Source organism: Dendrobates tinctorius, unplaced genomic scaffold (genome assembly GCF_039654945.1).
Source record: "Dendrobates tinctorius isolate UK_male_01 unplaced genomic scaffold, ASM3965494v1 ptg000231l, whole genome shotgun sequence".
Classification (NCBI taxonomy): Eukaryota; Metazoa; Chordata; class Amphibia; order Anura; family Dendrobatidae; genus Dendrobates; species Dendrobates tinctorius.
In genome coordinates, this window is record NW_027361898.1 from 1,935,676 (window position 1) to 1,957,949 (window position 22,274).

Here is a 22,274-nt window from a genome sequence, read left to right on the forward strand (position 1 = left end):
CCGAAGTCTGTGGCTACAGGGCAGGCAGCCCAGGACAATAAGGGGCACAGTGCTCCAAAAGAACTGCACAATGTCAGCACTGAGCTAATTAAAACGGGTGTGGTGCTGCACCGCTCCCCCGACCCAGCAGGTGTGAGTGCAGAGACTGCAGACACAAGGGAGGAGGGAATGGAGGTGACTGTGGAAGGTGCAGAGAACACTGGTAATGGGGTGAATGATGGGAGTAGTAGTGGAGTGAATAATGGGAGTTGTGGTGCCGCAAACGTTGGGAGTATTGGTGGAGTGAATGATGGGACAGGTGGTGGAGTGAATGGTGGGAATAGTGGTGGAGTGAATGATGGGAGTTGTGGTGCCGCAAATGATGGGAGTATTGGTGGAGTGAATGAGGAGAGCAGCACTGGTGTTGGTGGAGGGGAAGTAGGTAGTGGTCCCACTGCCCCCCCAGTGGTGGCGAGGGCTTCAGCCCCTAGCTATTCGGGAGCTGTCACTGCTGGGGGTAGTAGTGCGCCCTTGTCTGGTGGCCCCGAGGATGGTGACTTGCAGCAGCGCTTCCTGGACGCCCTGAAGAAAGGGGAGAGTTCCATCAATGTAGAGGGGAGGGAGGTTGATCTGTCTTTCTGGATAGAGAGACACGGTCTTTCCGCCTTCCGAGATAAAGGGGCAGAGACTGTCTGGTCTCTGCCGACACCGGGGCAGAGGAGTAACCGTAGGAACGTGGCCCGTCTCCAGTGGGTAAGCAAGGATGCCTGTCCTGATCGGTCAAAGGTTGCTGAGCTCCTGCTGGGGATGGGCTTCGCGGCATACGACATCTTTGCCTTGATCCATCCCTATGGGACCTCCTACTTCGATGTCAGCTTCGTGAGACCGGAGGGCCTTGAGCTTTTTTGGTCTCGCCATGAGCTGGCTCGTGGTCGCCCCGAATGGCAAGGTTTTGTCCCTGTCGCAATATCCCGCCAGAACTCGGTCAGGAAGGTGACCGTTTTGACCAGTAACGAGTCACTTTCCTGCATGGACATCTCCACCTGGATTGGTCGATATGGCGACATCGTCGGCATTCCTGAGAAGACCCGCGACGACCATGGTATCTGGTCAGGGGCCTGGACCTTCATGGTGAAATTGAAGGTTTCAGGAAACACTGTTACCCATATACCTTCCTCTACATTTTTGGGGAGGGACAGGATCCTGATTTTCTACCAGGGGCAGCCTAAGGTCTGTCACAGGTGCGGCAGCCCCACACACTTCAGTGCGCAGTGTACCACCCAAAAATGCGCACTGTGTGGGGACCTTGGCCATCTCGCTGCTACCTGTGGCAGGATTAGGTGTAACTTGTGTGGTGACCTCGGTCATCCATTCAGTCGCTGTCCGCGTTCCTTTGCCAATGCGGTCCTGAAAGCGGCGAGTGCGGGACAGGCGAAAGCCGGGACTAATCTTGCCGGTGAAGGGACCAGTAGGGGCGGAGGAGGCAGGGAACCGGTGAGGAGCAAGCTGCCGCCATCCAACATCAGGCGGCAGGAGCAACGCCATGGGAACAGGGGGCAGGGAGTAATGACCCTAAACCCTGACCCAGGTACTTCACTTGCAGCTGAGGATCCTAAAGACAGTGAATTGAGTGAGGAAGTCAGGAGACTTGAAAGGGAGGAGCAGGCAGACGCCATGTCCTCCCAGGAACCCTCATCCGGTGACAGTCTGGATGAGGGAGAGGGGGAATGGTCACAACAAAGGAAAAAGGGTAACCGGAAAACAACCAAGGGTAGGAGTGGGTCCGGGTCTCGAGCCTCCGCTCTGGAGTGCGACCCCTCTGATTCTCTGGCCCTGATCCAGGTGCCATTGGAAGGTCCAGCCGCCCCCCCTCTGGTGGATCTCTCCAACCGGTTCGGGGCCCTCCAGGACTCCCCTGCAGAGGGGGAGGACGGGAGCCCGGAGCCGGAGGTTGCGGACAAGGATGTTGGGGCTCAGGGGGTCGCTGAGTCTTCTTCTCAGGGAGCAATTAAAGGGCCCTCTGGGGGGGGGACTACCTCGGGACCACCAGACAAGGGCCAGAGTGTATGTAAGGAGAGAATGGATGAGTCTGTGTGTCTTAAGCGCACTAAAAGCTCATCATTGTCTGAGGAAGAGGGTGAAGCTGTTGGGGGTGGGAAGAAAAAGGCTATCTAATCCAATCAATCATGATGGCGGCACCCACACCGTTGACGCTGGCAACCATTAATGTTGCCAGCATAAAGTCAGAAGCGGCAAGGTTCACGGCCTTTCATTTTCTCGGCCAACTTGATGCCGACATTTTGTTTTTGCAGGAGACCAGGTTGACTGACCTATCAACCATGCATAAAGCAAGGAGGGAGTGGAGGCATGGGCCCTCCTACTGGTCTCTTGCGGCCGAGCCGTATAGCGGGGTGGCGGTCCTTTTTAAGACCGCAGCGGTTGAATGCAGACGATTAATTGAATTAGAAATGGGGAGATGCTTGATCCTAGATGTCTCCATGGGGGGACAGGAGCTTCGGCTCATTAACATCTACGGTCCCCAATCCAAGTGGGACCGCAAATGTCTCTTCTTGAAGATCAAACCTTTCTTATTTTCAAGTCGGCAGGTGGTCTTTGGAGGGGATTTCAACAACGTCACGAGACCCTGTGATAGAGGAGGTTCTGGGGACCGGCTGACTTATGATTGCGTCGCGCTAAACAGGATAGTAAGTGAGGCACGCCTAGTGGATGTCCACATCCGGCACAACACAGGCAGCACGGGATTCACCTTTTTTAGAGGTAGTCAGTGCAGGTCTAGGATAGATAGGTTTTATTTGAAGGAGGAAGCCGTCTCCTCGCCGTTGTCGGTTGTGGAGGTGGAGTTCTCCGACCACTGTTTGATTATGTTTTCTCTGAACGTTACAGAGACTCCTAGGATGGGAAGAGGTTATTGGAAGCTGAATTCATCACTCCTTGAGGAAGAAGCTGTGAGACGGTCTTTTGAGGATTTTCTTCAGAGCCAGGTACCGCTGCTGGGCCTAAGTAACACTAAGTCAGAGTGGTGGGAGATGTTCAAACATCGGGTGGCGAAATTCTTCCGGCAACTCTCGAACCTCAGAAGCCTGAACAGGGATCGCCTGTATCAGAGCCTGAGGAGGAGACTCGAGCATCTTGTCTCGACTGGAGGTAGCCGCGAGGAGATCTCCGGTGTGAAGTCCTTGCTGAAGAGGTGTCAGTACGATAGGCACGCATCTTTGGTTTTTGAGAGGGACTACGGGAAGTACTACTCGCCCGACCCTTACAGAAGCTGCAAGATGTCAGTGAATAGTAAGATAGTGACGGGGCTGATGGACAGTACGGGATCCCTGAAGAGGTCCAGATCAGGGATCTTGGAGGTCGTCAGTTCATACTACTCACACCTTTTGGGAAGGAGGGAACTGGATCGTGACAGGATGTCGGCTTTCCTGGCTGAAGCTGTTCCGGAGCCAGGGGCTGACCTCTCGCTGGACGTTTTGGCAGAAGAGATCAAAGAAGAGGAAGTGAGACTGGCGATCGATGGGCTCAGGCCCAAAAAATCACCAGGTCCGGATGGCTTAACATCCGAGTTCTTTAGGACCTTTAGGGACTCCTTGGTCCCCCTCTTGACTCAGGTGTTTAATGAGTGTCTCTCCTCGGGCACCCTGCCGAGATCATTAAGGAGGTCAGCTTTGATCATTTTGTCAAAGGGTAAGGATCCGTCACGCATTGAGAATTGGCGTCCCATAGCACTTCTCAATGTGGACAGGAAGGTTTTGGCTAAGATACTTTTCAACAGGCTGGTGAAGTTTGCGCCGCGGCTGCTTTCAGAGGCTCAGAACTGTTGCGTTCCTGGCCGTAGCACTTTCAGTGCTGTTCTGGGTGTCCGAGAGGCCGTGGAGCAAGGCAGGGCGGGCCTTTGGAAGGGGTTCCTGCTGACCCTGGATCAGGCAAAGGCTTTTGACCGGGTTGACCACGAGTACCTCTGGTCCACTCTTTTGAGGTACGGTCTGCCTGGGGGGTTTGTGGACTGGCTTAAGACCTTATACGCTGGGGCTGAGACTTTCCCTCTGGTAAATGGGTGGATTGGACAACCTTTCGGGGTAGGATCTGGTGTCCGTCAGGGCTGCCCTCTTAGCCCATTGCTGTACGCGTTTGCGATCGATCCCTTCCTCAGAAGGATCGAGTGTGGACCGTTGGCGGGGGTGGGGATGGGCGGGGTGGCGCCAGAGGCTATCCTGAGGGTAGTGGCCTACGCGGACGATGTCACCGTTTTTGTTTCTTCGCGAGAGGAGGCGATGGTGGTGATGTCAGAAGTGGAGAGCTACTCGGAGGCTTCCGGGTCCAAGGTCAACCAGGACAAGTGTGAGAGTCTCTGGCTGGGAGGCGGGGATCCCGGGTTTGATCTTCCGGACACCCTCCCCGAACCCCAAGAACACGCCAAAGTCCTAGGCATCGAATTTGGCCAGGGTGATTACCCCACGAAAAACTGGGAAGGCAGAATCAAAGGTGTCGCTCAAAAAGTGGACCAATGGAAGGGTTGGTCTTTGACCCTGAGGGAAAGGGTTGGCCTGTGCAAAGCTTTCCTGCTCCCCTTACTAATCTACCTGGGCAGCGTCTGTGTCTTGCCAGAGCCTCTCTGGACTCGGGTCTACAGTCTGTTCTTTCAGATGTTATGGGGGAATAGACTGAACCTAGTCAAGAGGGAGGTCACTTACCGCACGAGGAGACTAGGGGGGTTGAATATGGTGAACCCCGTGGTGTTCCTAGTGAACACCTTTTTGAAGGTCAACGTGGCAAACCTCTGGAAAGAGAGGGCTCCTCCGTGGGTATTCTCCTGCAAGGGATGGTTTCAGCCTTTCTTCCAGGAATGGGAGACAGGGGGAAGATTGAAGGATCTTCGCACACCACATGGGCATCTCCCGGCTTATGTTACCCCGGTTCTGAAGATGATGCGCCGGTGGGGTCTGGGAATGTGGGAAGTGAGGTCCCTCCCGAGGAAACTCCTCGACATGCGGGTCTTGCTTTCGCATTTTCAGAGTCCATTGGTCCTCAAGGACTGCCCAAGTCGGGATCTAGAGGTTGGGTTGAGTTTGTTAAATTCTAATAGGATCCCCAAGAAGTACTGGGACTTGACTTGGCGCTGCTTCCAAGGTAAGTTGTATGTGAGGGACAATCTGAAGTACAGGAGCTCCGAGGACAGGAATTGCCCCCGTGAGGCTTGTGCTAACATGCTGGAAAGCATGGAGCACTTCCTGCTTCATTGTCCCTTTAATACAGAGGTGTACAACAGGGTGGGAGCTTCCATTGGTTGGCCGCGGCTGGCTACTCTGTCCTATGCCGAGTGGGCCTATGGAGCGTTCGGAGACCTCGGGAGAAGGGACAGAGTCACTTTATTTATAGTCAGCGCAGTGGTCAGGTACTTCACGTGGAACGCACGAGTTTTAGTTTCGACGCAGAGTAAAATCCTCCGTGTAGACGAAGTTTATAGCAGCATCCTAGGTGCCCTGGTGAAGGTCTGTTCTCTGGAGTATGAAAGACTGGGTGCCCGGAGGGCGGCCCATCTCTGGAGGGGTTTCTCCTTCGGGGTGCCTTAGTCCGTTAGTACTCCTATATCCTGGTGGTGGGCTGATGCCTTTTCACTCTAGAGTTTTGTTTTGAATATCAGTCTCCTGGATAGAAGGTTTGCAAGCATCGAACTTGAGCCTTAAGTGGTGAGTACGTAGGTTATGTTCTGTAACGTTGGTTTATGTATATATTGTATATAGTGTATTGTATATATTGTGTATAATAGAGGGTCTTAGTTAGGTTGGGTGGGGGGATTGGGGGGATGGGGGGTTTTCAACAGCGGTGATAAGAGACTGATCTGGCCTGGTCCAGGCCCCGCCTGGGGAAAAACTTTGGGGCCTGATCCTAGCTCGGAGAAATCCTGAACTTTGTGGCCAGAGCTGGATCAGGGGTGGTGGGATAGTTAGAGTAGATGTGTGTTTTATATATAGTGTTAAAAAAAAAAAAAAAAAAACCCAAAAAAAGGAAAAAGTAAAAAAAAAAATAAATAAAAGGAAAAAAAGGAAAAAATATATAAATATTGTTAATTTTCTATACTATGTTTGTAATTAGGTTTGTCGTAAGTGTGAATGTGGCGGTGTAAGGGGGAGGCTGTGAGGTAAGGCAGTGGGACCAGAGGGTATTAGGTGTGTCTTGTACAATATTCGGACTGGTGTCATATGTTTATATTGTATATAGTGTATATAGTATTGTATATAGGACGGTGTAAATGTAGTTCATGGGGTGTATATAATAGTGTGAATGGAGCTGGGTCGGGGGTTTTACATGATTTTATTTATTTATTATTTTAAGGGGGTACTGGTGTAATTATTGTAATTTTGTTCCTTTTTTTGTTTTTTTTAGTTTTTAATTTCTTGTTTCTTTAATTTAATTTTCTTTTCCCGTTTTGTAGGTCGAGAATTTCCCTTATTGTTTCCATTTCTTGTTTATTTCTTTGTGTTTGTGTCTGATTTTGTCATATTGTTTCTGATTGGAGTTTTTGTTCTATGTTTGTTCTGTTGTGTTTTATTTGTAACGTCGTGAAGGATTTTATAATAATAAAAAAGACCTACAATCTATTACTCCCTGTTATCAGCCATTACTGGGGAGAGGAGACTGTAGGACAGGTGCCCACAATCAGTCACACCCTGCTGAGAGCAGCACCTGTCTTGTGAGCTCCAGGACTTCCAGGAGGAGGCCCAGAGTCTGCCTCTCTTCTCCCCAGGGAGAGGCAGGCTTCCTGGGAGCCAGGCATGGCTTCCCAGGCTTCTGTTCCCCGGTCTGTGCCGGCGGGGGACAGAGAGCAGCAGCAACCGGCCCAGGAGGGCGTGAGGAGATCTGGTCGGATGAGAAAGACCGTACCCACCTACTCCAACCCCGAGACGGCTCATCGTCCGCCCAGAGAGGGAGACAGAGGCACCCCAGGCCCCAGGAAGAAGAGCCCAGCAACATCATGGGGCGAGATGACCTCCAGCGAGTCCACGAGCTCCTTCTCCTCCCGAGTGGTCGCCATGTTGCGAGAGTACGAGGACGCCGGCAAAGCACTGACCGGGCTGAAGGAGCAGCTGCGGGAGGCACGGATCCTGAACACCCGTGCCTCTAACAAGGAAAGACCCGCGACCTCCCAGAGGTTTAAAGCCCTCAGAGATGAGGTGGTCCGGTTAGTGCTCCTCCGGGAGGGGATTGAGAAAAGCGCAGGTCCCTTCCTGGAGAGGTTTAAGAACCAGCGGCGGTTCTCTGAAATGAAGGGGTTAAATACCTCAGGAGAACTGCCAGCCGGCGTCCTAAGCGAGGAGGAGGAGGACGATGAAGTCGTGGCTGGAGTCTCTCGTGCTGGAACAAGCCGGGAGAAAGAGTCGCAGAGCCAGCAAGGAAGCGGCCTCCCAGCACGGCAGAGGACTCCGACAACCCATGCTGGAATGTCAGCGGAGGAAGAGGAGGAGTGCGGTCTGTTGAGGGAGATCAGAGAGCTGGAGTCTCCTGTGGACCTGACCACATTCTCCTTCGGGGAGGACGAGCCAGCGGAGGAGACCAAAAAGAGGAGGAAGAAAAAAAAAGATGACACAGGAGGTGGTGAGTTACAGATATGTACCAATGTCTGATGTTACACCTACCACCTCCTGTGTAAACCCCACCAAACCTAAAAGCACGGGCTCTGCAGTGGGTCCGGGGCATAGGCAAGGTGGGGAGAGGAGGAGGACGTCCCGCAATGCTGCCGTCTGTGCGGGGAACAGTGCAGGGGGTGAGGCTGTGGAGGTACTCACGGCGCCGGACATAGGGGACCCCGTGGAGTTTCCCTCCCTGCCTGCTGCGGCTAAGCCGGTTATCACCGGGGCCGAGGAGAGCGGGGGGGATGTCCACGCCGTTGCGAAAGGGGGACGGTGTGGGCAGACTCCATCCCTGCTCACTGCAGCTGCGCCGGCCGACGCTGGGGCTGTGGGGGGCAGGGCCGAGGAGCATGGTGCGGCGAAAGGGGGGCGCACTGTTGTGACAGGGGCGCAGTGCGCCTCAACAGAGGAGAGGAGGCGCGCAGCTGAGACAGAGCCACGGGAAAAAAGAAATACACAGCAAAAGCAGGGAACATTATCAGCAATGAACACTGTGCGCTCTGCTGTGACGGGGGGGACAGCATGCCCCTAAATGTGATACTAGCACCCCGAAGTCTGTGGCTACAGGGCAGGCAGCCCAGAACAATAAGGGGCACAGTGCTCCAAAAGAACTGCACAATGTCCGCACTGAGCTAATTAAAACGGGTGTGGTGCTGCACCGCTCCCCCGACCCAGCAGGTGTGAGTGCAGAGACTGCAGACACAAGGGAGGAGGGAATGGAGGTGACTGTGGAAGGTGCAGAGAACAGTGGTAATGGGGTGAATGATGGGAGTAGTAGTGGAGTGAATAATGGGAGTTGTGGTGCCGCAAACGTTGGGAGTATTGGTGGAGTGAATGATGGGACAGGTGGTGGAGTGAATGATAGGAGATGTGGTGCCGCAAATGATGGGAGTATTGGTGGAGTGAATGAGGAGAGCAGCACTGGTGTTGGTGGAGGGGAAGTAGGTAGTGGTCCCACTGCCCCCCCAGCGGTGGCGAGGGCTTCAGCCCCTAGCTATTCGGGGGCTGTCACTGCTGGGGGTAGTAGTGCGCCCTTGTCTGGTGGCCCCGAGGACGGTGACTTGCAGCAGCGCTTCCTGGACGCCCTGAAGAAAGGGGAGAGTTCCATCAATGTAGAGGGGAGGGAGGTTGATCTGTCTTTCTGGATAGAGAGACACGGTCTTTCCGCCTTCCGAGATAGAGGGGCAGAGACTGTCTGGTCTCTGCCGACACCGGGGCAGAGGAGTAACCGTAGGAACGTGGCCCGTCTCCAGTGGGTAAGCAAGGATGCCTGTCCTGATCGGTCAAAGGTTGCTGAGCTCCTGCTGGGGATGGGCTTCGCGGCATACGACATCTTTGCCTTGATCCATCCCTATGGGACCTCCTACTTCGATGTCAGCTTCGTGAGACCGGAGGGCCTTGAGCTTTTTTGGTCTCGCCATGAGCTGGCTCGGGGTCGCCCCGAATGGCAAGGTTTCGTCCCTGTCGCAATATCCCGCCAGAACTCGGTCAGGAAGGTGACCGTTTTGACCAGTAACGAGTCACTTTCCTGCATGGACATCTCCACCTGGATTGGTCGATATGGCGACATCGTCGGCATTCCTGAGAAGACCCGCGACGACCATGGTATCTGGTCAGGGGCCTGGACCTTCATGGTGAAATTGAAGGTTTCAGGAAACACTGTTACCCATATACCTTCCTCTACATTTTTAGGGAGCGACAGGATCCTGATTTTCTACCAGGGGCAGCCTAAGGTCTGTCACAGGTGCGGCAGCCCCACACACTTCAGTGCGCAGTGTACCACCCAGAAGTGCGCACTGTGTGGGGACCTTGGCCATCTCGCTGCTACCTGTGGCAGGATTAGGTGTAACTTGTGTGGTGACCTCGGTCATCCATTCAGTCGCTGTCCGCGTTCCTTTGCCAATGCAGTCCTGAAAGCGGCGAGTGCGGGACAGGCGAAAGCCGGGACTAATCTTGCCGGTGAAAGGACCAGTAGGGGCGGAGGAGGCAGGGAACCGGTGAGGAGCAAGCTGCCGCCATCCAACATCAGGCGGCAGGAGCAACGCCATGGGAACAGGGGGCAGGGAGTAATGACCCTAAACCCTGACCCAGGTACTTCACTTGCAGCTGAGGATCCTAAAGACAGCGAATTGAGTGAGGAAGTCAGGAGACTTGAAAGGGAGGAGCAGGCAGACGCCATGTCCTCCCAGGAACCCTCATCCGGTGACAGTCTGGATGAGGGAGAGGGGGAATGGTCACAACAAAGGAAAAAGGGTAACCGGAAAACAACCAAGGGTAGGAGTGGGTCCGGGTCTCGAGCCTCCGCTCTGGAGTGCGACCCCTCTGATTCTCTGGCCCTGATCCAGGTGCCATTGGAAGGTCCAGCCGCCCCCCCTCTGGTGGATCTCTCCAACCGGTTCGGGGCCCTCCAGGACTCCCCTGCAGAGGGGGAGGACAGGGGCCCGGAGCCGGAGGTAGCGGACAGGAATGTTGGGGCTCAGGGGGTCGCTGAGTCTTCTTGTCAGGGAGCAATTAAAGGGCCCTCTGGGGGGGGGACTACCTCGGGACCACCAGACAAGGGCCAGAGTGTATGTAAGGAGAGAATGGATGAGTCTGTGTGTCTTAAGCGCACTAAAAGCTCATCATTGTCTGAGGAAGAGGGTGAAGCTGTTGGGGGTGGGAAGAAAAAGGCTATCTAATCCAATCAATCATGATGGCGGCACCCACACCGTTGACGCTGGCAACCATTAATGTTGCCAGCATAAAGTCAGAAGCGGCAAGGTACACGGCCTTTCATTTTCTCGGCCAACTTGATGCCGACATTTTGTTTTTGCAGGAGACCAGGTTGACTGACCTATCAACCATGCATAAAGCAAGGAGGGAGTGGAGGCATGGGCCCTCCTACTGGTCTCTTGCGGCCGAGCCGTATAGCGGTGTGGCGGTCCTTTTTAAGACCGCAGCGGTTGAATGCAGACGATTAATTGAATTAGAAATGGGGAGATGCTTGATCCTAGATGTCTCCATGGGGGGACAGGAGCTTCGGCTCATTAACATCTACGGTCCCCAATCCAAGTGGGACCGCAAATGTCTCTTCATGAAGATCAAACCTTTCTTATTTTCAAGTCGGCAGGTGGTCTTTGGAGGGGATTTCAACAACGTCACGAGACCCTGTGATAGAGGAGGTTCTGGGGACCGGCTGACTTATGATTGCGTCGCGCTAAACAGGATAGTAAGTGAGGCACGCCTAGTGGATGTCCACATCCGGCAAAACACAGGCAGCACGGGATTCACCTTTTTTAGAGGTAGTCAGTGCAGGTCTAGGATAGATAGGTTTTATTTGAAGGAGGAAGCCGTCTCCTCGCCGTTGTCGGTTGTGGAGGTGGAGTTCTCCGACCACTGTTTGATTATGTTTTCTCTGAACGTTACAGAGACTCCTAGGATGGGAAGAGGTTATTGGAAGCTGAATTCATCACTCCTTGAGGAAGAAGCTGTAAGACGGTCTTTTGAGGATTTTCTTCAGAGCCAGGTACCGCTGCTGGGCCTAAGTAACACTAAGTCAGAGTGGTGGGAGATGTTCAAACATCGGGTGGCGAAATTCTTCCGGCAACTCTCGAACCTCAGAAGCCTGAACAGGGATCGCCTGTATCAGAGCCTGAGGAGGAGACTCGAGCATCTTGTCTCGACTGGAGGTAGCCGCGAGGAGATCTCCGGTGTGAAGTCCTTGCTGAAGAGGTGTCAGTACGATAGGCACGCATCTTTGGTTTTTGAGAGGGACTACGGGAAGTACTACTCGCCCGACCCTTACAGAAGCTGCAAGATGTCAGTGAATAGTAAGATAGTGACGGGGCTGATGGACAGTACGGGATCCTTGAAGAGGTCCAGATCAGGGATCTTGGAGGTCGTCAGTTCATACTACTCACACCTCTTGGGAAGGAGGGAACTGGATCGTGACAGGATGTCGGCTTTCCTGGCTGAAGCTGTTCCGGAGCCAGGGGCTGACCTCTCGCTGGACGTTTTGGCAGAAGCGATCAAAGAAGAGGAAGTGAGACTGGCGATCGATGGGCTCAGGCCCAAAAAATCACCAGGTCCGGATGGCTTAACATCCGAGTTCTTTAGGACCTTTAGGGACTCCTTGGTTCCCCTCTTGACTCAGGTGTTTAATGAGTGTCTCTCCTCGGGCACCCTGCCGAGATCATTAAGGAGGTCAGCTTTGATCATTTTGTCAAAGGGTAAGGATCCGTCACGCATTGAGAATTGGCGTCCCATAGCACTTCTCAATGTGGACAGGAAGGTTTTGGCTAAGATACTTTTCAACAGGCTGGTGAAGTTTGCGCCGCGGCTGCTTTCAGAGGCTCAGAACTGTTGCGTTCCTGGCCGTAGCACTTTCAGTGCTGTTCTGGGTGTCCGAGAGGCCGTGGAGCAAGGCAGGGCGGGCCTTTGGAAGGGGTTCCTGCTGACCCTGGATCAGGCAAAGGCTTTTGACCGGGTTGACCACGAGTACCTCTGGTCCACTCTTTTGAGGTACGGTCTGCCTGGGGGGTTTGTGGACTGGCTTAAGACCTTATACGCTGGGGCTGAGACTTTCCCTCTGGTAAATGGGTGGATTGGACAACCTTTCGGGGTAGGATCTGGTGTCCGTCAGGGCTGCCCTCTTAGCCCATTGCTGTACGCGTTTGCGATCGATCCCTTCCTCAGAAGGATCGAGTGTGGACCGTTGGCGGGGGTGGGGATGGGCGGGGTGGCGCCAGAGGCTATCCTGAGGGTAGTGGCCTACGCGGACGATGTCACCGTTTTTGTTTCTTCGCGAGAGGAGGCGATGGTGGTGATGTCAGAAGTGGAGAGCTACTCGGAGGCTTCCGGGTCCAAGGTCAACCAGGGCAAGTGTGAGAGTCTCTGGCTGGGAGGCGGGGATCCCGGGTTTGATCTTCCGGACACCCTCCCCGAACCCCAAGAACACGCCAAAGTCCTAGGCATCGAATTTGGTCAGGGTGATTACCCCACGAAAAACTGGGAAGGCAGAATCAAAGGTGTCGCTCAAAAAGTGGACCAATGGAAGGGTTGGTCTTTGACCCTGAGGGAAAGGGTTGGCCTGTGCAAAGCTTTCCTGCTCCCCTTACTAATCTACCTGGGCAGCGTCTGTGTCTTGCCAGAGCCTCTCTGGACTCGGGTCTACAGTCTGTTCTTTCAGATGTTATGGGGGAATAGACTGAACCTAGTCAAGCGGGAGGTCACTTACCGCACGAGGAGACTAGGGGGGTTGAATATGGTGAACCCCGTGGTGTTCCTAGTGAACACCTTTTTGAAGGTCAACGTGGCAAACCTCTGGAAAGAGAGGGCTCCTCCGTGGGTATTCTCCTGCAAGGGATGGTTTCAGCCTTTCTTCCAGGAATGGGAGACAGGGGGAAGATTGAAGGATCTTCGCACACCGCATGGGCATCTCCCGGCTTATGTTACCCCGGTTCTGAAGATGATGCGCCGGTGGGGTCTGGGAATGTGGGAGGTGAGGTCCCTCCCGAGGAAACTCCTCGACATGCGGGTCTTGCTTTCGCATTTTCAGAGTCCATTGGTCCTCAAGGACTGCCCAAGTCGGGATCTAGAGGTTGGGTTGAGTTTGTTAAATTCTAATAGGATCCCCAAGAAGTACTGGGACTTGACTTGGCGCTGCTTCCAAGGTAAGTTGTATGTGAGGGACAATCTGAAGTACAGGAGCTCCGAGGACAGGAATTGCCCCCGTGAGGCTTGTGCTAACATGCTGGAAAGCATGGAGCACTTCCTGCTTCATTGTCCCTTTAATACAGAGGTGTACAACAGGGTGGGAGCTTCCATTGGTTGGCTGCGGCTGGCTACTCTGTCCTATGCCGAGTGGGCCTATGGAGCGTTCGGAGACCTCGGGAGAAGGGACAGAGTCACTTTATTTATAGTCAGCGCAGTGGTCAGGTACTTCACGTGGAACGCACGAGTTTTAGTTTCGACGCAGAGTAAAATCCTCCGTGTAGACGAAGTTTATAGCAGCATCCTAGGTGCCCTGGTGAAGGTCCGTTCTCTGGAGTATGAAAGACTGGGTGCCCGGAGGGCGGCCCATCTCTGGAGGGGTTTCTCCTTCGGGGTGCCTTAGTCCGTTAGTACTCCTATATCCTGGTGGTGGGCTGATGCCTTTTCACTCTAGAGTTTTGTTTTGAATTTCAGTCTCCTGAATAGAAGGTTTGCAAGCATCGAACTTGAGCCTTAAGTGGTGAGTACGTAGGTTATGTTCTGTAATGTTGGTTTATGTATATATTGTATATAGTGTAATGTATGTATTGTATATATTGTGTATAATAGAGGGTCTTAGTTAGGTTGGGTGGGGGGATTGGGGGGATGGGGGGTTTTCAACAGCGGTGATAAGAGACTGATCTGGCCTGGTCCAGGCCCCGCCTGGGGAAAAACTTTGGGGCCTGATCCTAGCTCGGAGAAATCCTGAACTTTGTGGCCAGAGCTGGATCAGGGGTGGTGGGATAGATAGAGTAGATGTGTGTTTTATATATAGTGTTAAAAAAAAAAAAAAATCCCAAAAAAAGGAAAAAATAAAAAAAAAATAAAAGGAAAAAAAAAATATATAAATATTGTTAATTTTCTATACTATGTTTGTAATTAGGTTTGTCGTAAGTGTGAATGTGGCGGTGTAAGGGGGAGGCTGTGAGGTAAGGCAGTGGGACCAGAGGGTATTAGGTGTGTCTTGTACAATATTCAGACTGGTGTCATATGTTTATATTGTATATAGTGTATATAGTATTGTATATAGGACGGTGTAAATGTAGTTCAGGGTTGTATATAATAGTGTGAATGGAGCTGGGTCGGGGGTTTTACATGATTTTATTTATTTATTATTTTAAGGGGGTGCTGGTGTAATTATTGTAATTTTGTTCCTTTTTCGTTTTTTTTTTAGTTTTTAATTTCTTGTTTCTTTAATTTAATTTTCTTTTCCCGTTTTGTAGGTCGATAATTTCCCTTATTGTTTCCATTTCTGGTTTATTTCTTTGTGTTTGTGTCTGATTTTGTCATATTGTTTCTGATTGGAGTTTTTGTTCTATGTTTGTTCTGTTGTGTTTTATTTGTAACGTCGTGAAGGATTTTATAATAATAAAAAAAGACCTACAATCTATTCCTCCCTGTTATCAGCCATTACTGGGGGGAGGTGACTGTAGGACAGGTGATTACAATCTATTACTCCCTGTTATCAGCCATTACTGGGGAGAGGAGACTGTAGGACAGGTGACTACAATCTATTACTCCCTGTTATCAGCCATTACTGGGGAGAGGTGACTGTAGGACAGGTGAGCACAGTCTATTACTCCCTGTTATCAGCCATTACTGGGGAGAGGAGACACTAGGACCGGTGAGTACAATCTATTACTCCCTGTTATCAGCCATTACTGGGGAGAGGTGACTGTAGGACAGGTGAGCACAGTCTATTACTCCCTGTTATCAGCCATTACTGGGGAGAGGAGACACTAGGACCGGTGAGTACAATCTATTACTCCCTGTTATCAGCCATTACTGGGGAGAGGTGACTGTAGGATAGGTGCAGTGGGTCAGTAGTGGTGTGGGTTGGGGTGGCATTTCTTTGGAGAGCCTCACGGTGTTGGGCTGTGAGGACAACCCCCATCTGTGGATGTGGGGCACTCAGACCATCCTCATGGAGTCGGTTTCTAACCGTTTGTGCAGACACATGCACATTTGTGGCCTGCTGGAGGTCATTTTGCAGGATTTTGGCAGTGCTCCTCCTGTTCCTGATTGCAGAAAGCCAGAGGTAGCGGTCCTGCTGCTGGGTTGTTGCCCTCCTACGGCCCCCTCCACGTCTCCTGGTGTACTGGCCTGTCTCCTGGTAGCGCCTCCAGCCTCTGGACACTACGCTGACAGACACAGTACACCTTATTTCCACAGCTCGCATTGATGTGCCATCCTTGATGAGCTACACTACCTGAGCCACATGTGTGGGTTGTAGAGTTCATCTCGTGCTACCACGAGTGTGAAAGCACAACCAGCATTCAAAAGTGACCAAAACATCAGAAAGCATTGGTACTGAGATGTGGTCTGTGGTCCACAACTGCAGAACCACTCGTTTATTGAGGGTGTCTTGATAATTGCCAATAATTTCCATCTGTTGTCTATTCCATTTGCACAACAGCATGTGAAATTGATTGTCAAACAGTGTTGCTTCCTAAGTGGGCAGTTTGATTTCACAGAAGTTTGATTTACTTAGAGTTATATTCTGTTGTTTACGTGCTCCCTGTATTTTTTTTGAGCAGTGCGTTATTCCGTTATCAGCTACTTCGGGCTATTTTATCATCTGTGTGATATATTGGCCTCTCTCATTATTGGGGACCTCTCGTCTATGATGTGCTCCCTGTATATAAATCCGCACCCCTGAGACGCTCCTGTGTATCATATAAAACAGAGGCAGGTCCTGATTGCTGCTAATCCCAGACACACAACAGTAGATAATTACACCCTGAAGCTTATGGATAAAGTGCCACTGAAGTCGGAGCGTCTCATGTTTGTCACACAGAGATATGTAGTTGTCATAGGGGCAGGGAGGTTTCTTCCTGTCACTCACCCTATTGTAAAACACTTCAAATTGGCTCTCCTGAAAAGAATAATAGAGAGCAATAGACAGTAGGACAATTTAGTACAATTAGCCTCTCCGCAGTCCAAAATGGCTGATAACAGAGAGAAAGAGATTACATACAACTCTGCAGCACATCGGTCTCTCCTCTGGTACAGGTGTCTGCACAGCACTAGAGGAGCAGCACTGCCATCTGCTGGTCATTACTGGTAGTGCATGGATAAATTACCATTATCTGAATATATTGCACATGGAGCATCAGCCACTAAGGGTACGTGCCCATGATCAGGAATAGCAGCGTTTTGGATGCAGCTCACCTGCGTCCACCTATGCCCAAAACGCTGAGTTGTAAAGTACAAGCACAGTGGATAGGATTTATAAAAAATCCCGTGCCCACTGTGCTTCTAATTGACACTGCGTACACTAATACATTGTGTAGGTTTACGAGTCGCAGCATGGCAATTTTACGCTATCTCCACAAGAGAAATTTCCACAACAGAATGCGGTAAATCTGCATTGTTCAAAGAACACATGCGGATTTCACTGCATGATTGAACTTAGCATTTTGGACGCAAAATACACTGCGATCAAAGTGCTGCTATTTCCAGATCGTGGGCAATGGGCATATACCCTAATTAAGTTTTTCTTGTTCTCCGGGCCTCAAGGTGGCGCCATCCAAACATTCACGAGTTTCTTCTGGTTTAGTAGTAACACAATGTTCTGGTTTCTGTGAATTCACTTGAATGTCCAATGAAAAAATACCCACAGAATATACATGAATTACACCCCCCACTGTAATAAGCATATTATGACTCAGCACTTGCTACAGACTGCTAAGGGAGATTTAGGAGAGCTGAAGGGGAGAGGGCGTCATTTCTACAAGTCTGCAGGGGAACTAATGGAGAAAGGGGTCTCATCTGTAAAAGAGCTGAGGGACACACAGAAGGCAGGAGCCCCACCGATGATGTAAAAGAGACTGGGGGCACATGGAGGAGAGGGGCCCCTCCTGTAATGTAAAAGAGACTGGGGGCACATGGAGGAGAGGGGCCCCTCCTGTAATGTAAAGAGACTGGGGGCACATGGAGGAGAGGGGCCCCTCCTGCAATGTAAAGAGACTGGGGGCACATGGAGGAGAGGGGCCCCTCCTGTAATGTAAAAGAGACTGGGTGCACATGGAGGAGGGGCCCCTCCTGTAATGTAAAAGAGACTGGGGGCACATGGAGGAGAGGGGCCCCTCCTGTAATGTAAAAGAGACTGGGGGCACATGGAGGAGAGGGGCCCCTCCTGTAATGTAAAATAGACTGGGGGCACATGGAGGAGAGGGGCCCCACCTGTAATGTAAAAGAGACTGGGTGCACATGGAGGAGAGGGGCCCCACCTGTAATGTAAAATAGACTGGGGGCACATGGAGGAGAGGGGCCCCACCTGTAATGTAAAATAGACTGGGGGCACATGGAGGAGAGGGGCCCCTCCTGTAATGTAAAAGAGACTGGGGGCACATGAAGGAGAGGGGCCCCTCCTGTAATGTAAAAGAGACTGGGGGCACATGGAGAGGGGCCTCTCCTGTAATGTAAAAGAGACTGGGGGCACATGAAGGAGAGGGGCCTCTCCTGTAATGTAAAATAGACTGGGGGCACATGAAGGAGAGGGGCCCCTCCTGTAATGTAAAAGAGACTGGGGGCACATGAAGGAGAGGGGCCCCTCCTGTAATGTAAAATAGACTGGGGGCACATGGAGGAGAGGGGCCCCACCTGTAATGTAAAAGAGACTGGGTGCACATGGAGGAGAGGGGCCCCTTCTGTAATGTAAAAGAGACTGGAGGCACATGGAGGAGAGGGGCCCCTTCTGTAATGTAAAAGAGACTGGGGGCACATGAAGGAGAGGGGCCCCTCCTGTAATGTAAAAGAGACTGGGGGCACATGAAGGAGAGGGGCCCCTCCTGTAATGTAAAATAGACTGGAGGCACATGGAGGAGAGGGGCCCCTCCTGTAATGTAAAAGAGACTGGGGGCACATGGAGGAGAGGGGCCCCTCCTGTAATGTAAGAGACTGGAGGCACACGGAGGAGAGGGGCCCCACCTGTAATGTAAAAGAGACTGGAGGCACACGGAGGAGAGGGGCCCCTTCTGTAATGTAAAAGAGACTGGAGGCACATGGAGGAGAGGGGCCCCTCCTGTAATGTAAAAGAGACTGGGTGCACATGGAGGAGAGGGGCCCCACCTGTAATGTAAAAGAGACTGGAGGCACATGGAGGAGAGGGGCCCCTCCTGTAATGTAAAAGAGACTGGGGGCACATGGAGGAGAGGGGCCCCACCTGTAATGTAAAAGAGAGTGGGGGCACATGGAGGAGAGGGGCCCCACCTGTAATGTAAAAGAGACTGGGTGCACATGGAGGAGAGGGGCCCCACCTGTAATGTAAAATAGACTGGGGGCACATGGAGGAGAGGGGCCCCACCTGTAATGTAAAATAGACTGGGGGCACATGGAGGAGAGGGGCCCCTCCTGTAATGTAAAAGAGACTGGGGGCACATGAAGGAGAGGGGCCCCTCCTGTAATGTAAAAGAGACTGGGGGCACATGAAGGAGAGGGGCCTCTCCTGTAATGTAAAAGAGACTGGGGGCACATGAAGGAGAGGGGCCTCTCCTGTAATGTAAAATAGACTGGGGGCACATGAAGGAGAGGGGCCCCTCCTGTAATGTAAAAGAGACTGGGGGCACATGAAGGAGAGGGGCCCCTCCTGTAATGTAAAATAGACTGGGGGCACATGGAGGAGAGGGGCCCCACCTGTAATGTAAAAGAGACTGGGTGCACATGGAGGAGAGGGGCCCCTTCTGTAATGTAAAAGAGACTGGAGGCACATGGAGGAGAGGGGCCCCTTCTGTAATGTAAAAGAGACTGGGGGCACATGAAGGAGAGGGGCCCCTCCTGTAATGTAAAAGAGACTGGGGGCACATGAAGGAGAGGGGCCCCTCCTGTAATGTAAAATAGACTGGAGGCACATGGAGGAGAGGGGCCCCTCCTGTAATGTAAAAGAGACTGGGGGCACATGGAGGAGAGGGGCCCCTCCTGTAATGTAAGAGACTGGAGGCACACGGAGGAGAGGGGCCCCACCTGTAATGTAAAAGAGACTGGAGGCACACGGAGGAGAGGGGCCCCTTCTGTAATGTAAAAGAGACTGGAGGCACATGGAGGAGAGGGGCCCCTCCTGTAATGTAAAAGAGACTGGGTGCACATGGAGGAGAGGGGCCCCACCTGTAATGTAAGAGACTGGAGGCACATGGAGGAGAGGGGCCCCTCCTGTAATGTAAAAGAGACTGGGGGCACATGGAGGAGAGGGGCCCCACCTGTAATGTAAAAGAGAGTGGGGGCACATGGAGAGGGGCCCCTCCTGTAATGTAAAAGAGACTGGGTGCACATGGAGGAGATGGGCCCCACCTGTAATGTAAAAGAGACTGGGTGCACATGGAGGAGAGGGGCCCCTCCTGTAATGTAAAATAGACTGGGGGCACATGGAGGAGATGGGCCCCACCTGTAATGTAAAAGAGACTGGGGGCACATGGAGGAGAGGGGCCCAACCTGTAATGTAAAAGAGACTGGGGGCACATGGAGGAGAGGGGCCCCTCCTGTAATGTAAAAGAGACTGGAGGCACATGGAGGAGAGGGGCCCCACCTGTAATGTAAAAGAGACTGGGGGCACATGGAGGAGAGGGGCCCCACCTGTAATGTAAAAGAGACTGGGGGCACATGGAGGAGAGGGGCCCAACCTGTAATGTAAAAGAGACTGGGGGCACATGGAGGAGAGGGGCCCCTCCTGTAATGTAAAAGAGACTGGGGGCACATGGAGGAGAGGGGCCCCACCTGTAATGTAAAAGAGACTGGGGGCACATGGAGGAGAGGGGCCCAACCTGTAATGTAAAAGAGACTGGGGGCACATGGAGGAGAGGGGCCCCTCCTGTAATGTAAAAGAGACTGGAGGCACATGGAGGAGAGGGGCCCCTCCTGTAATGTAAAAGAGACTGGGGGCACATGGAGGAGAGGGGCCCCACCTGTAATGTAAAAGAGACTGGGGGCACATGGAGGAGAGGGGCCCCACCTGTAATGTAAAAGAGACTGGGGGCACATGGAGGAGAGGGGCCCCACCTGTAATGTAAAAGAGACTGGGGGCACATGGAGGAGAGGGGCCCAACCTGTAATGTAAAAGAGACTGGGGGCACATGGAGGAGAGGGGCCCCTCCTGTAATGTAAAAGAGACTGGAGGCACATGGAGGAGAGGGGCCCCTCCTGTAATGTAAAAGAGACTGGGGGCACATGGAGGAGAGGGGCCCCACCTGTAATGTAAAAGAGACTGGGGGCACATGGAGGAGAGGGGCCCCACCTGTAATGTAAAAGAGACTGGGGGCACATGGAGGAGAGGGGCCCCACCTGTAATGTAAAAGAGACTGGGGGCACATGGAGGAGAGGGGCCCAACCTGTAATGTAAAAGAGACTGGGGGCACATGGAGGAGAGGGGCCCCTCCTGTAATGTAAAAGAGACTGGAGGCACATGGAGGAGAGGGGCCCAACCTGTAATGTAAAAGAGACTGGGGGCACATGGAGGAGAGGGGCCCCTCCTGTAATGTAAAAGAGACTGGAGGCACATGGAGGAGAGGGGCCCCTCCTGTAATGTAAAAGAGACTGGAGGCACATGGAGGAGAGGGGCCCAACCTGTAATGTAAAAGAGACTGGGGGCACATGGAGGAGAGGGGCCCCACCTGTAATGTAAAAGAGAGTGGGGGCACATGGAGGAGAGGGGCCCCTCCTGCAATGTAAAATAGATGGGGGATAAACAGAGGACAGGAGTCCCATTGGTAATGTATAAAAAACGGGGAACACAAGAAGGAGAGGGGCCCCTCCTGTAAGACACCAGGGCGCCACCTGTTTTATCATTGCTGATTGGGGGTTGAGGTTTCTAACATTCAACACTTTTTCTGTCTTTCCAGCATCATGATGTTTGAAGGAAAAGCCAATGAATCCCCCCTAAAGCCCATGGGCCTCCCTCCCAGAAGAGACATCCGGAGCCTCCCATGAAGTGATGGCCTCCGAGCTTAAAGCCAACTCTGACCAACGACTGTGACCAGCACGTGCCTTCCAACGATTCCAGACGCCGTCCCCAGCCGGACTGGTCTATAATGTAATGTTACCGCTGCCGCAGCCTCACTCCTCTGTACATAGAGCAGCACCAGCTCTCGGCGTGCGGCCTGGACCGCGGTGTTAGAGCAATGTTGTGGTTATTTTATTTCCCGCCTCGTCGTCGTATCGTGATATTGTACATTTTGTAAAGAGCTGTCTATGCGATTCAGAGTCTGAGTCTTTATTACAAGATGTCTGCTTGCTGTCAGCCTCCATAAGCCTGCCCTTACACGTCCGTCTGTCAGCGGTGCGATATTAGTTTGCGTCTTCAGCAAGCAGAGGTGGTTCTCTAGAACGCAGATCTACATCCATACAACATAACATCTATGGAGGCGTCACTCAGTTGTAGAATGGCAGCTCTATGCTCATCTCTCAGTCTGATCCACTGTAACAAACCCTCAGGTGTGAGACGTAGGAGGCAGGGAGGGGTGGAAAGACCATTACCGGCTACAGTGACTGGAGTGTTTGCAGTGTGGCCGCCAGGATCTGGATAGTGTGGGAAGATGGGGGTTGTAGTTCCCTTTTGTCCCTGCCTGGCTCACTTCCCTCTCTCTTGGCATAGGACTGATCACCGCATCGTTTCCTCTGTGTCCGCTGAGTGCAGAGAGCTGTAAAGTGGAAGTGGGATATTGAGCAATACTCATGAGGGACTTCTCCAATCTTATAATAGATGGGTCGAGAAATAGCTGACGGGGCACAACAGCAATGAGGCCCTGACCTCAGCTAGCCCCCCAAATACACAGCAGTGAAGACCCCAACAGAGGACTAAACATTCCCGCATATAATAGTGGCCCTCATTCCCGTGATCTTGGCTCCGGCTCTGCGGATCGCTCACGGACCCCCTTATATGGAGTGGCGTATAAGTTTATTGCTTTATTTACCGCATACGTCCCG

The 22,274-nt window shown here is 52.4% G+C and overlaps 1 protein-coding gene across 1 annotated transcript in view; it reads left to right on the forward strand.

The window, feature by feature from the left end:
* AIF1L (allograft inflammatory factor 1 like) overlaps positions 1-21,545 on the forward strand; it is an 83,509-nt gene extending 61,964 nt beyond the window's left edge. The window contains exon 6 of the mRNA XM_073555937.1: positions 21,191-21,545. Coding sequence (XP_073412038.1) covers positions 21,191-21,278 — 88 coding nt within the window. The 3' untranslated portion in view covers positions 21,279-21,545. The remainder of the gene's footprint in view (positions 1-21,190) is intronic.
* The last annotated feature ends 729 nt before the right edge of the window (positions 21,546-22,274 follow it).